The sequence below is a fragment of the Magnolia sinica genome, chromosome 13 (assembly GCF_029962835.1).
Source record: "Magnolia sinica isolate HGM2019 chromosome 13, MsV1, whole genome shotgun sequence".
In the NCBI taxonomy this organism is placed as follows: domain Eukaryota; kingdom Viridiplantae; phylum Streptophyta; class Magnoliopsida; order Magnoliales; family Magnoliaceae; genus Magnolia; species Magnolia sinica.
This window is the reverse complement of record NC_080585.1, coordinates 21,865,257-21,881,465: the sequence shown is the minus strand read 5'-3', so window position 1 is coordinate 21,881,465 and position 16,209 is coordinate 21,865,257. Positions and strand designations below refer to the sequence as shown.

Here is a 16,209-nt window from a genome sequence, read left to right as displayed (position 1 = left end):
GAACAAAACTCAGGCTGACAGATATCAGGTGGGCAACCCTGTGTGAACTTGAGAGATATTGGGAGCAGTTTTACGTTGCTCACGTTTGTGTGGACCATCATAGTTTTTCCATGGACTTATCTTTATATGTACGGTCCAAATGATGGCTCTCACCAGATGGACGGAGTGGATTACATCTAAAACATAAAGGCCCCACAGAGCCTGGGTGTTTTAGGAAGGTGCCTAAAACAGGTATGGTAGACGAATCCTGTCCTGACTGGCTGTGCTGGTTTGGCCCACCACCCAATGAATCAGTGGACTTGATTTAATTGAGAGGTGGTAATCATGGCGTGGCATGGATGGATCGGATATTGTACACGTCGACAGGAGACTTAACGGCAGCATGTCATCCTCTCTTTTGACTGGAGGAAGTTGGATTGGACACTGCTCCTGGGCCTTTTTATCAGACCTGGGGTGGGCTGAGGTGATGCCTGTGTGACATCCAACCAGTCCATCATGCTCCAGCTCATCTCAGGTCGTGGCCCCAAAAATCAGGCTGATCGAAAATCACTCAGGTGGACCACACCACACGTAAGAGTGGGACTAGAGGCCCACCATTGAAAGCTTCTCGGATATACCGTGATTTTTATATGCCATCGTACCCATACATGTGTACTTGCGGTTCAAATGGCAGCCGGGCACGTATCTGCCCGTCTAAGTCATGACCAGGGTCTACATGCTGGGGAGTGGATTAGCTGTTACTGGGGTAACAGCTTAGTGGGTGTTATCCTCACTTCGCGGGGCTCACCTTGATGAATTTATTTCACATCCATGCCGTCCATTCATTTTTCACCTCATTTAACAACGTAATCCCAAAACTTAAGCAGATCCAAATCTCCCATGGACCACAAGGCTGAAAAAAGTGGTGCATGACTGTTAAAAACTTTTCATAGGTCATAAAAGTTTTAGACCAAGCTATTCTTTGTATTTTCCCTTCATCCAGTTCGTGTTAGATGGCAAATAAAGATTACAGATCCGCTTACAATGGGTCTTGAGAAGCTTTTAATGGCATACATCATATATTTTCAGGTATCGGTATATTTATTTTTACAGTGTCTTAAAAGAGGGATGGATGGGGTGGACATACGACGTGTGATCAAGGTGGGCAGACTAAGCTATTACTCGGGTAATACCTAACCTACGCCCTTACATGCCTTGCTAAGGTAGACCTTATCCAATGTGGTTTGGCAGGTGACCTCAATGCGACTCACGCAGCTGGCATCAAAGCTTTACGATCCTACCATAGCGTATGCGTTTTATCTATACAGTGTATTTATTTTTTCATATATTTTAGGGCATGATTTCAAAATTGACCTTGATCCATAGATCAAGTGGATCATAAGTGGACAAGACCAAATCTTTTTAGGACCCACATGGATGTTTATATGTCATCTAACCTCTCCGTGAGTCACATGGATGAAGAGGAAAAACATATATCAACTTGATCCAAAACTTATGTGGAATCTAAGAAGACTTCAACAATAAGCAATCAATTATCATTGTTTCTTATGGCCTACTTTATCTTTAGATCCATGTTGTCTTAGGTTCGTGATCTAAAAATGAGCTATAAAATAAATAAAACACATACATCATGGTTGAGCCCACCGAGCTTTGATATCAACTAGATGGCTGCGGTGGGGTCACCAGCTAAACCGCATCCGATCTTATCATCATGTAGGCCACACATGTACACAATATGTTGACCGTTGATCAATGGGTCTTAACCTTTTATTTGTTTTGTGCACATGTGGCCAACTTTTATGACCCTTGGCTAGTAATTGTCGTCTGTATATCCATTGTTTTAAGAGTCGGCCCGAGACGGATGCAACTTATCTGAGTCTCGTTTGAAACTTTTAATTCAGCCTCAATCTTGGAAAAGTCCTGATTTGACTCAAGCGCGAACGAGTCCGTGGGACTGAGTCGAATCTTATAAAGCTCGTGCATGTCCGTCCTGCGTTTGAGAGGATGAGTCATCCATCCGTTTTTTAAGCTCATTTAAGAGGTTGAGTCCAAAAGCTCAAGTGGATCCCACCGCACAGGAAAACAGTAGAAACCTTCGTAAGGTCCCCAGCAATGTTTATTTGTCGTCCAACCTGTTCATAAGGTCACAGGGCCCAAACGAAGGGATGACACAAATATTAGCTTGATCCAAAATCACTGTTGCGCAGTTAAGATTTCAATGGTAGATGTTCAATTTACCCCTTCTTCTGTGGTGTGGTCCACTTGAGCTTTGGAAATGATTTGATTTTGGGATCATACCTAAAATAAGCTGCTAAAACGGATGAACCGAGTGGATAAGACACATAAATTATGGTGGGCCCCACAAGGTTTGCCCAATATGCTATAGCATTCCTAGAATAGGAGTCTAGGCCTCTTCCACAAAGTCGTCACCACGTGCCTGCTCTATTGACTTCAAGTACGTTGTCGTTGTCCACTGATTAAGTACTACCCCGCCTATTCCGAGCTCAGAACAGACTGGGGCTCCGAGAGGCCTCCCTGATGTATGGCTTTCATCCACACCGTTCATCCATTTTTTCATATCATTTCAGATTATGAAACTTAAAATGAGGAAGATCCAAGGATTAACTGGACCACAGTAGGGATTAAATTCCTACCGTTGAAAAATTCTTAGAGACCACGGAATCTTTGAACCAATATGATATTTGTGTTTTCCCATCATCCAAGTCTATATGCTTTATGAACATATTGACAACATGGTGGGCCCTAGGAACCCTAGCCTGTCCCGAGCACGGAAAAGACTGCAGTAATACCTAATCAAAATCCCATTTTAATTTACCCTATGAATTACCATTATAACCATAGAAAGCACAAACCATTCATCATGAGATTATACCTATAAATAATAATAATAATAATAATAAACTTTTTTTTTTCAAAGCATATCCCGATCTATCAGGATTTTAATAAGATGAGAGCCACCTCAAGACCTTTGGTAGGAGTTGAGGGCTGACCAAAGCCATCCTAGGGTGTACCAAATGCTATACGTGTGAACACATATACCGGGATGGAGGTGAGGACGTTCTATCTTTCCGCTCTTCCATTCTTTTTGCTCTCTGCTCTCCTCTCTCTCTCTCACATAAGGGACGCACCACGGAAGAGTAGACATTCCGGGGCTTATTCATTCTCTCTCGGCTAGATAAAATCTTATAAGGTTTCAAGAGGTGCCCTCGGTATCGTGCTGCACCACTCTAAGTTTTTGTATACTCTATTATAAAAGAAATGGGTTTACCTTTCTAATCCATATACTCAAGTAGTCTAAATACCTCTAGTGTCCGTGGTCAGCATCATTGGGTAATTCCATGCGACCTGAGGAGTGGATCAACAAATCACATCCATTGGATGTCTATCAAGTAAGGTTTAAAACATATTAACGTTTAAAACTCAAAGTTAATGGTTAAAAACCTACAATTAACCTATTAAAAACCATAAAAATGTTGGCAATCCTTTAAAACATTTAATAGACAGTTTAAATTATAAGATCAACCCACATACTAATGTCTCGGGCAAACCAAGCAGATCTCATGTTAAATTGTTTGGACTTTGACAACTCTAGTGAAGCCACCCAACTATAGACATTTTCAATGACCTCTAAGTGGCCTCATAAAATGAGACAAAGCAGTATCAATCGAGATCTCTCCATCTATATATCCTTAGAACAAGGGATTTAATGGAGCTAGCATAATTGCAATTATCTTTTAATTTGGTTATGATGGGCTTCCTAGATTAATTATTTGCAAGCAATCATGCCAATGTGATCAAAGAGCCCAATCCAAAAAATCATTCATGACACGCTCATAGATTATGAAGTAATGCGATGACACACTAACACCAAGCCAACCTCAATGGTAGAGAATTCCATCTTGATACCAAGTCAATCCCATCATACATGATGATCAATCTAAGTGAAACATGTATGTCTAAGTAATTAAATGGTCATGGCCAAGGCACCAAGATCCATGGATCACAACTCTTCTTAGCCATAGGTCGTTATCTCCAATCTCAAGAGGCCTAAGGACTACAAACTCAAAAAAAAAAAAATATGTTCTATGTATATTAACTAAGATAATGAATAATAAATTCATATAATATAGGCTTAAGAAGCAACTAAACATTGGATTCCCATAGCACAACCCCAACGTACTCTTATGTGGGGTGAGGCAAAGGCATATTGACTGTACACCTTCCATCCTAACTTGTCATTAGTCCCCTCACATAAGATGGCCATATAATAATGTTAGTAACCACATATCTTTTCTATAATCTGCTAGGTGGTCGAGGCATAACATGGTATTGAGTTCGATGGCCCACAACTTTCCATTGGTCAGTGACCATTGTGTCCACTCTTAAGTTCTTAAGAACAGCCAAATGAATCTCTCTCCTTTAACCCATGTCATGCACATTTAAGGCACTCCACATATTAACTATAGCATTGAAATCTATCCATCTAGGATAAATTATTATTATGATCTACAGTCAAGATCATCAATATCAAATCCAAATTGGTTTTTTAGGGAACAACTCCAATGGATGGTCTAGTTTTGCTTGCACGAGTTTTGGATTAGTCTAATTTTTTGAGATTATAGCCAAATATAGGGCAGCTCATCTGATGGATGGAGTGGATCTTGTGTACATGAAATATTTATCCCACATAACAGTAGGCGCACCTGTGAGGATTCAATTTTGCTAGGGAAGGAAATACGATAGTTGTTGGAATATTATGGTTGATACAAATACACATGTTATGATTATAACACAATCCAAATCAAATCACTAAATCAACTATGGTGGAGCATGACTAAACATAGCTGTCAGCCTCCAAACACATGGTATTCAAGTATTAAACTCTTTGCACTATCCATGCATGCTTCTACAAATAGGTAATTTCACTGTCGGACACCGACGTCATCATAATCATCATAAAATAACCTTATTCAGGAAACGATATCTACACATCTGTATGATGCACACAAAATGAACCCATAGAGACAATTTCTCCTAGCTCTTAGTTTTCTAGATACAATTCAAATTTCTTACTATTACTGTCACTTATCTTGCAACCTACTTTTTGTTTACCAAACAATATCAAGACAATGTGAAATTAATCCCATTTTAAAGCTTATCGAGTTACCTTTCCAACAAGCCTAAGATTATATGATTTTGATTCCCTTTCAAGTTAAGGTCAATATACTGGAGTCATGTATTATTGTGGTGAGATTAGGAGATAGTTCTATGTTTCATTGAAACAGATGGCTAGAATTAAAAATGATAGATGGTTACGATTATTTTAGGATTTATTTACATTAACAAATATGGTTATGTATAAAGAATTTTTTATGACTGGTTGATTGAATTTGATTTCTTAAAAGCTCTGTTTAGTTCCACTTAAAAATGAGTTCATCTCCTTTTAGATAACAGTAATTATATACCAAAGATTGCATTAAGGATAAAAGACAATCTTGATAACCAATAATTTAAATGGACTATGATCACTAATGCATAATCATTTTTAACTAAACAAATGAGTTCAATGAACTATGATCTCTAATACATATTACTGTTAACAAAAAAATGAGATGAACCCATTTTTAATTGGCACCCAATAGGCCCTAAAAGGTCGAGTTTTCTCCTTAAATTTCCCACAATAATGTGCCAAAATTCCTAGAGCTTTGTGCTTGATCCGGCTGAGCCACTTGCAGGTCTATTGTAATTGGGTTTTCATCAATTCTCACTAAGCCACTAGCAGGATTACAAAGCATGCTTATCCCCATATTGCCATTCAAATCGCTTTAAGTTAGACTACAGATTATCCCAATGGGAAATTTAAAAGAGCAAATCCCATCTGCCCTGAAAAGTGTAAACACCTAAACAGGTCATAAAGCTCATTAGCAAAGCCAAGATATGTCGCACAGTTTGCTTATATCTCAAAATTTATAATGCTTCATTTAACTGCACTAAGTTCCTAGATATCCAGAACTCAGGTTACAGTATTATTGGAATCATACAAAAACAAAACTGAATGAAATTCTAAAGCATTTGTGAGTTGCCCTTGCCATGTATTCCCAACCCATTATCGAGATTAGTCATGAAATCTGTAGAAAAAAGCATAATAAAAATATCAGATATATATATTAGTACAGGTCCAGTGTGCATCCAATATCATTTTGTAAACAGTATCAACCTTCTAGCCAACAGAATAAGATAAATGAATCCACAGCTTAATCAGAACCAAATGATGGGCCACCTTGTTGATGAACCAATGGTCGTAAATCACACCAAGAGGCTGTTTTCTGACCATTCAATTTATGGACATTCTGTTAGGAACCATGGGCCGAACTTTCATTTACCTACAAAAGTGGGTGATGGATCGGATGATTGCAAACAGAACCAACCAAGAAGTGCTCCACTGACTAGAAAATTTGTATTAATCGTGAAGTGAACCAAGCAGTGGTTTGTCGGGTTGATACCATCTAGTAAATGTTACCATAGAGACACAAACGGGATTCCAAACCTTCAGTTAAATAGCAAAGAACATTGCTTGTGTACTTACAGCATAAGGAGAAGATGACATGGACTCGTGATCATTATCATCATAATCGATCAGGTCATATATCAACTACAGACAGCCCAAGTATTTCCAGCCATTTATAGATTCGTTAAGTTCTCATAACTTGAGCTTGACCTTACAGAATACTCAGCGACGAGTCTTGCAAATGAAGATGATTTGTTTTCCAACAGTTTCGTTGGAGAGTCGTATTCTGCAATAAGGCCTGTTCAGGAAAACAAAATCAAGTGCCTTGAAAGGGATGAAAAGATCATAGAAGAAAGATGGATTGGTAAATTGCTAACCATTATCAAGAAGCAAGACCATGTCGCTATCGAGAACAGATGTTATCCTGTGTGCTATAGTGATGACTGCACAGCCCAAGAACTGTTGCTTTAGTGTTTGCTGAATTAGGTTGTCAGTTGCAGTATCAACCGAAGCGGTTGCTTCATCAAGTACCAAGACCTGGCTCCTCTTCAATATCACCCGTCCCAAACAGACCAGTTGCCTCTGACCCACGCTCCAGTTCTCTCCATTTTCAGCCACTGACATTCACATCAGCCATTAGACTCTTTAACACATTGTACAAGAGCAGATACAGACACTGCTACAGGTTTCAAAAGGCATCTCAAAATAACTGGGTCCACATAGAAACTCTGTACATCATGCTTACTTCAGTGGAAGCACAGGAACTACACTACCTGCTCAAAAACTAAATGAAATCCTAAAAAACTCAAATTTATTTTGCGATTAGAGATGTTTGGCATGCAATTCATGATTACTCTGAAGCAAGGTCTTAAAACTCTCTCAAACCAAGTTGACCCTTCACATTTTCACAGGAGAATGAACTGAGTCACTTATCCAAACATGCACAAATTGGTTTCATGACTTCGGAGTCGAGTATTAAAACCATGCAGAGTAGACTAACACCCAGTAAAAGTACTTAGTATGCATATACCAAATTCCGATGATAAGCGGACCAGATGAAGTAAATATGACCTAAAGAAAAATAAGTTAAACCTGTTGAGTCGAGCTTTCCCTCCTTTCTCCTAACTGTGTCCCCTAGTTGGCACCGATCAAGAGCCTAAAATAAGAAAGAATTGCATGTCAACAAATCTCAGCACACTGGAATCCACAGATTTAAAAAAATGCAAATATTGTTAGCAATGCAGATAGTAAAACAAACACACCTCCCAAATCTGTTCGTCCGTATACTCTTCAAGAGGGTCAAGGTTGCTTCGCACAGTCCCTTCAAACATAGTCGGGTCTTGTGGGATGATGCTCAATCTGGATCGGAGATCATGCAGTCCAATAGTAGAAATGTCAAGGCCATCTATCAGAACCTGACCGCCAACTGGATCAACAATGCGGAAGAGTGTCTGTATGAGAGTGGATTTTCCACTGCCCGTCCTCCCAACAATACCAGTCCTCATCCCGCCCGGGAAAGTGCACGTAAGACCTCTCAAAACAAGAGGCATATGTGGGGCATAACGGACCTGTATCCAAAATTTTCAAATAGATGTTGCAAATAATTATAAAAGAAAAAAGAAGCAAATTGCATGATTATCTAAAAAGAAGCTTAAAGCAACATGTAGAAAAAGAGGACCGACCACCCACAACCTGTTCATCGTCATCATCATCATCATCTAAGACTTATCCCAATTAATTGGGGGATTACCCAGAATCCCTTGCATGCTAAAATTGGCTGTAGGTTTACCTATAACCAATTGTAGGTGACCCATCATCTTTGGAAAAAAGCATCTTATTAATAGGAAAAAAGTTCAAAGCCAAGTGAATCATTACAAGTAATGTAAAAGAAAACTGTTTCAATGCGATCCAACAGAACGAATTTTTTTAAAAGATGGAGTTCATGGTATCATTGATTACAAAGAAGCTTCAATGGTAAGAGACGTGAGATTACCTGCAAATCACGAATATCAACTTCTCCTTTCATTGGCCAGTTAGGGTCCGGCCTATTTGTTTCTATGACAAGCGGGGGTTCGCTAGGAATGCTCATGTATTGAAATATTCTCTCAACAGATATGATTTTGGTCTCAAGATTGCATACATTCCATATGACCCAAGTTGCAAACGTGTTTAAATTAAGTCCGTATGTTACTGCTAAGCCCGCAATGCCTGAAAAAGAATATAGCAGTAAAATTACATTTCTCCATGCCTGTGATCAGTAAGAAGTCAGAGGCTATTCCACAAACATATGGATACAAGATCCTCAACCTGAGGGTAATGTATAGTATCCTCGGGTTCTAAGTTTATACAAGTGGGGCCCATGTTATCATAATCCAGACCATTTGCACGATGAGCGCACAGTGGATGAGAAACAGTCCAAATCTCTTCAATGGGACAATCATAGTCCAAATCTTTTCAATAGGACAATCATAATCCAAATTTCTTCAATGGGACAATCATAGTCCAGATCTTTTCAATAGGACAATCATAATCCAAATTTCTTCAATGGGACAATCCTAAACTTTTCATTGGTGGCCTAAAATAGACTGTTAGGAATAGAAACCATACTGGTCCATATCCAAATGGAAATAGGCTAACGATTGAACAACTAGGATCTTCCAATCTGGAGATTTTAGGCAAGGCCCATCTAATCAACAGAGTAGATCACTGAACCCTGGATGCCACATATACAAACTGAAGACTTGAGGATGCTATGGATAGCCTCAGGTTGAGGATCATGTCACTCTTGAATGAAGCTATACCTGGATCTATTACACCCTTTGGCAAGGTAATCAAGAAAATCAAACAAAAGGTGAACATGATGGATGATAACATATCCAAGCGGAAGGTGAGCCACTCCATTGTGCCAGCAGAATGAAACTTGGGTCGTGAATACCCATCGATCAGACACAGGTTCGTGTCCATGAATCTTGATTCCTGATCGAAACTCCTGATTGTAGTCACTCCCGATAAAGATTCTGCTAAGTGCTGTATGACGGGCGCTTTGCAGACTCCAACCAGACGTGCTAGCTCTCGTGCGGTAGGTATATAATATTGCTGTGGAATAACAAACATAAGCAACATCATAGGAAGTTACCTGAGGATTTATTGTGTTACAGCATCATTCTATTATGGATTGAAGCTATCTATGATCAGATTGTAAATAACAGAACTAGAAAAAATATATATATTTATGAAGATTAGCAAACATAAAAATACTTTTAAAAACTAAAAATTAGGGGGAAAAAATATTTATGTCTGAAGCTATCTGTAAATTCAACAAGAAGAAGACCCAGGTACAGGCATTACCTGATACCAAATGCAGGTTGCAATAACGGGGATGAAAACTATGAAAACCTGCCACCCAACCTGAGACATTACAGCAATGATTCCCAGCATCTGAATGAATGAAAAGGCACATGACCCAATATGAAAGGGAATGTCTGCATCTACTTCACTTTGATCAGTCGATGCCTGTAAAAGAAAAAGGCAGCTTACTTAAAGATGTGTAGCCGTAGTGGCCTCAAAATACCAAATAAGTCCAGTCCCATGGTTTGAATCCTGAGAACAAGTATATGGATCTCTTACTCTATTGAGGATTCGTCCAGTTGGAGTGGCATCGAAGAATGACATGGGAGCTCGGAATAAACACAAATGCATCTTATTGAACAATAGAGTCGCTGTCTCATATCCAGCTGTAACAAGCATCAACTCTCTTACAAGGACGCAAATGGAGCTTCCAATGGACAAAGCAACATAGACGAGAATGAGAACTGAGCCTTCAACTGGAGCTCTTGTATCTTTTGAGACAGGAGTCGCCGATGCCATCCAGTAATTGCTGCCAATCTCAAGGCCCTCAAAGAGAATCTGGGCCAGCAATATCAATGGTACAAGAGCTCCTCTATATGCCGTTGTAATGTATTTCCAATAGACCAATAGGCCAACCTTGCCTTTCTCCCTTTCTTCCTCCTGAACAAGCTGCCCCTTCTGCTCAATTATTTCATCCATTTTACCGTTCTGATCCTCTTTCTTCTTTTTGTCTTTGTGAAATGAATGTTTTCTGGTTCCAGTATCACACAAACCATCTTCCACACTATTGCTTTCTTGCAAGTCAGGCTCTGTCTCCATAGAATCAAGGGCTGACAAGGCCTGCTTATGCGCACCGACGAGTTCCATAAAGTCTGTTCCCGAGTTGAGAATGTCATTGTATTTACCAGCTTGTGTAATCCTCCCATCTCTCATTACCTGCCAAGCCAGAGAAAGTTATCTTTCTCATGAATTGGTGATGCACTTATCAGGGGTTGTGGAACCAATACAAATTAGAGAAAAAGAGAAGTGCTCACCAGGATAAGGTCAGCAGAAGGCAAAAACTCTACTTGATGGGTAACATAGATAACCGTCTTCAATCCTAAAATCCCAAGTAGGCACTCCTGCCATTCAGAGGTTTGTTACATGTATTAAAGTTCTTCAAAGATGAAAATTACCCAAATGCTCAAAGAGACAAGACAATTAGTACAAGTCCCTTAGGTGGGGTTTAAATTTGCAACTGTTGTTCCAAAAATCGATGAGTTTAGTCAAAACTCATTTTGGTTGACTCAACTAGGCTGAATTTTGAGGCATGGCCACTTTGCCAACTCAGTTTTTAAATTGGGAAAACAGGGTTTATACTGAAAACCTTTCATAGGGTAGATGAATTTGTGTTCATTTAAATACCCAGTTGAGTCTTTGAGCCAACCCAACCAATATTTGAGCCATCCCGATTCATGTGGAGAATATATCAATTCAATGTCTCCATCTTCAGTTTTTTGAACTATGTTTTCGACTACTAGCTAGATAGCTTACCATGTTGTTTGTAAGGCATGAACAAACAAAATCACCTAATCTACTACAAATGAGAAGAGTTTGATGTCGAATATATTGGACTTTATCAATTTCAGGGCTGTAACATGTGAAAATATAACATATTCCGGAGCCAAAATAAGACATACCTTAAATAGATGGGTTCCTGTATGAGCATCGACAGCACTGAAAGGATCATCAAACAGATATATGTCTGCATCCTGGTATAGAGCGCGTGCAATCTGTATTCTTTGCTTCTGTCCACCACTCAAGTTGATTCCTCGCTCGCCAATGATTGTCTGATCGCCAAATGATAGAATCTCTAAGTCTTTCTTCAGCGAACATGCTTCAAGAACACGCTCGTACTTCTCCCTATCCATTTCCTTACCAAACAATATATTTTCTTCAATTTTCCCACTCTGTATCCAAGGTGATTGAGCAACATAGGCCTTGCTCCCACACAATTTAATGGTCCCAGATATCTTCAGCACTTCTCCTAAAATGCAAGAAAGCAAGCTTGACTTTCCTGACCCAACTGTTCCACAAACGGCCACCCTCATCCCATGCCATAATTGAAAATTCAAATCTTTCAAAGTAGGATTCTCAGAAGAGAGATCCCAAGAGAAATTCCCATTGCTTATTTCAACTGCGACATCAGAACTACCTTCTGGAAGCCTCTCTACAATGTCGGACTGAAGGTCCTTAAGGCGAAGGAACGATGAAATTCTATCAAGAGAAACCTTTGTCTGCACAACATTGGAAATCGTTTCTGGGAGATTATAAATGGGCTCCTGCAATACCCCAAATGTCGCAAGAGCAGATAGAATCTTTCCCGATTCTAGCGGTATCCCCATACGCATACAAGCTCCAAATGTAACCACAGACACAAACGCAGGTGTGCCCCAGAAGACAAACGTCGTCATGGCCGATGTGTAGACATATTTCTTCAACCAGCTCGTTTCTTCTTTCCTTAGCTCTACTATCTTGGACAAGAACTTCATCTCCCATGCTTGGAGCTTGAGGATCCTCACATTCCGAAGGATCTCAGACATCGCTTTCATCCGTTCGTCTTTTGATTCCATCATCTTTTCCTGGTAATTCTCTTGCAACTTCCCCAACGGGATATTCATCAACATAACAACCACAGTCGCAACAAAAGCTGCGATCGAAGCCAGCCCAAGATTCTTGTACAAGATCAACAAAGCCAGTGTAACTTGCACAGGAACCAACCATAGATCATGCAGAGACCAACAGAAATCCCCAACCCTTTCCGCATCGATGGTCATGAAATTGATGATCTCTCCACTGGTATGGCCCTGCCTTGACTCGCTCGACAGTGACAGACCCTTCTTATAAATCATTGCGACCAGAGCAGCTTGAGTCCGGATCCCAACCTGCTGCAGCCTAAACATCCAATGCCGCTGCGTAAGGCATTCGACAAGCTTCGCAATGAAGAATGTGGAAACCAGAACATACCCTTCATTCGCAAATTCTATTTGCCCATTGAGGTATCGGACCAAGCCATCAATAAGGTAGGGACCCACAAAAGAGGACACTGTGTATAGAAGTGCAAACAAAGCTGTCCAAACAACTTCTTTCCAAACAGAGAAAAACAATGCATTTACCAATTTGAGAGTTCCTACTCCATCACTACTGCTACTATCTTCTTGGAGATTATTTCTGAAAACAGAGAAGACCCCATTAACACTATCATTGTCAGCAAGCTGAGGAACATCATCAAGGTCTAATGTCTTCTTATAACCGACTTTAAGCAACGGACTCATCCAAGAGAAAGTAAGAAGACTAAAAAGACTGGCATTTGCATATGGAGTTACATTATCTTTCTTGCTCTTCTTGAAAGACCCACCAAGGATATTCCCATCCAGAAGAGGTTCTTCCAGAAGGCACGCCTCTTCTTCTTTGTTCTTCTTTCCGAATAATCCAACATAACAAAGGAAAAACCCGACGAGAACTGACCCAAAATCCAAAACCCACAAATGGATCGGCAGAATTCCAGGTTTCCGATAGAAAACGAGATCCAGAACGAGAAAAGAACTGCACATGAAGAAGTAGAGGAACCACCAAATCCTCAGAAAGATTGGGAATTTCTCTTCTTCCGAATAACGGAACTTGAAGTGTAAGTAGGCTGAGATCGTGAACCAAGCAAGAGTTCTGAGAGCTAAATCCAATTGGATGGAGAGATTTTCATCAGACCAACCATATTTATACCAAACAAAGTAGTTGAAAATGCAAAGAACGAGATGAAACAGAGACAGACCCAAAGAAGAGAAAAGGGCGGGTTTGTAATACAAAAAGCTACTGTCTTTCAGCCTCTCTTTTGAATGTCCACGGCCACCCATGTTACATCCCTTGATGACCCATATCATGGATAGAAGAAGCATGAAAGCAAGATGAATGGAGGCTGAAAATCCACGTAGAAATATGGCATTTTGGAGAAAAGCAATGGCTTTCATCATGTGGGGAGATGGGTGTGAGAAGAGTATGAACATACCATTATTTCGAGCATTGAAAGTAGCCATTGATGTGGGTTTTCTCTGAGATGGTTGGCCTTAGGTTTGAATGGAGGACCGTAGATGGAAGCAAGAGAGATAGGCGGCGACTTTAGGGTCTGTTTGATTTTCCATTATACAGGTAAGTCCAAGTAATTATTACTTTTTCACCTGGTTTTATAACGTAAGAATAACTCCACCTCTAGAATCGATAAAAAGTGTTGACTTAAATCCGTGGACCCATAGTAATGTATATGATATATCCGCACCGTCCATCCATTTTATCAGAACATTTGTAGATATGAATTTAAAAATGAGTAAGATCCAACGCTTAAATGGCTCACGTTAAAAGAAACATTGACCTTAATTCGTCTACCATTGAAATCCACTGGGCCACGTTGATGTTTTTTCATCATCTAACCGGTCTGTAGGGTCATATGGATAAGGGAAAAACACAAATATCATCTTGATTCAAACCCAGGAAGGTTTTAATGGTAGGCTTTGGATTCCCGATTTCCTGCTATTTTTTCTTAGCTTATGTCCTAACAAGGCAGAGGCGGCGGCTTCGTGGAAGGGTGCGGAATACCGTGATGCGCAAGTGAGGAAGCGTGACGGAGAAGCAGCGCCTGTTCAGAGCTGGAGATAGGCGGAGCCTCTGAGTGCAACTAAGGGGCTACAATGATGTATTAATCTTATCCACACCGTCCATCTCCCTTTTCACATCATTTTAAAGTAGTGGACAAAAAATAAGGCAGATCCAAGGTTCAAGTGGACCACACTATAGGAAGCAACGGTGCTAAGGATGATCACAGCTGAAACCTTCCTAGGACCCACTGTGTCGATTATTTTCCATCCAACCCCTTGAAATGGTGTGGATACGTGTGTTCGAAGACTAGCGCTGACGGTCCTCGAGCACAGGTTGTAGTACCGGTTCAAAGGAGATTAATATGCGCCCTCACAATGATGTATTTATCATATCTACACCGGTCATTTATTTGGAGAGACCATTTTAGATCTTGATACCAAAAATGAGTAATTTCCAAAGCTCAAGTGGACCACACTACAAATAGCAATGAACAATGATTCTCACTGTTAAAATATTTTTAGGGTTCACCAAAACGTTGACTTTCGTTCCAATCTATTAGTAAGCTCACAGACCTGGATGAAAAGAGAAAACAAATATCATATTGATCCAAAAATTTTGTGACCCTTAAAAGGGTTTCAATGGCAGGCTTCCAATCCCCCGCTACTTTTTATAGTGTGGTCCACCTGATTTTTAGAACTGTCTTATTTTTCGACTCAAGCCTTACAACTAGCTCACCGAGTGGATGGACGGTTTAGATATAACTCATAACTCATGATGGACACACAGAACTTAGTGACGTCAACACACCAGCCACATGGGTGGTGCGTGGTACACCAGCCAATCCGCTCATGGGGAGTGGGAGTAAGTGGGAGCAGATTGTGTCTTGTCTAGCTGGATGATAATCCGTCAGGGAGGGCTCTGTGGGGCCACATTGATGTACGTATTTCATCCTGTCCGTCCATCTATTTTCTAGTTCATTTTAGGATGTGAATCTAAAAATGAGACAGACCCTAGGCTCAAGTGGACCACACAGTAAAAATTGATATCTCACCGCTAAAAACTTCTCCGAAGCTGTAGAAGTTTTGGATTTAGCTTATATTTGACATATGAATAGGTTGGATGGCAAATAAATAAATGTATAGTATCTAAGAAGGTTTCTATGATGGGTGTGACTAAAATGATTTAGAAAAATAGATATAGGGAGTCGATAAACCCATAGATTCTACGTGGCCCTACTGAGCTCCTGCCTGTGCGAATTGCCATTTAGGGGGAGACAGGACGCAATCAGCTTCCGAGTAAAAAGGAGGAGAGAGAGAGGTGGGGGCATGAAAGTGACCCAGGGACGTCGTTGACGGGTCTATTACTTGAGGAGAAGAAAAGGACGATTTCGCCTTTCACTGCCATTGAACTGACCACGTACTTCATTTGGGCGTACGTGAACATTCATATACACCTAGTTCGACTTTCCTCTGACCCCTGCGGGAGGGAGCCTTGTGAGATGCGGTGGCTAGTTGGCGGTATCGTCTTCAATTTTAGAGGTGGAGTATCTTAGTACTTCAAGTGTCTTTTTTGTTATTGAAAAGCATGATTTTTTATTCACAGTTATGATAACGGTATAAAATCAATCATAAAAGTTTAAGCTAAATAATACAATAAAAATCTAAATAAAAGTATAATCACTTCAATCTACAAAATATACATGCAAT

General features: G+C 40.1%; 1 protein-coding gene across 2 annotated transcripts; it reads right to left on the bottom strand.

Moving 5' to 3' along the window:
• Positions 1-5,841: 5,841 nt before the first annotated feature.
• Positions 5,842-14,036, bottom strand: LOC131223201 (ABC transporter C family member 3-like). 2 transcript variants are annotated; one of them, XR_009160334.1, is made up of 11 exons: positions 11,557-14,036; positions 10,912-10,998; positions 10,157-10,813; positions 9,878-10,042; positions 9,331-9,625; positions 8,523-8,737; positions 7,792-8,097; positions 7,622-7,685; positions 6,907-7,146; positions 6,608-6,827; positions 5,842-6,149 (listed from the first exon to the last, which is right to left on the bottom strand). XR_009160334.1 is itself a non-coding variant. In XM_058218521.1 (10 exons), exons 1-10 carry the CDS (start codon positions 13,945-13,947, stop codon positions 6,703-6,705), a joined length of 4,545 nt encoding a protein of 1,514 aa, XP_058074504.1. In that variant the 5' UTR covers positions 13,948-14,036; the 3' UTR covers positions 6,151-6,702. The 2 variants fall into 2 exon arrangements, 1 of the variants encoding a protein (XP_058074504.1); XM_058218521.1 differs by lacking the exon at positions 5,842-6,149 and having other exon boundaries at positions 6,151-6,827.
• Positions 14,037-16,209: the final 2,173 nt, after the last annotated feature.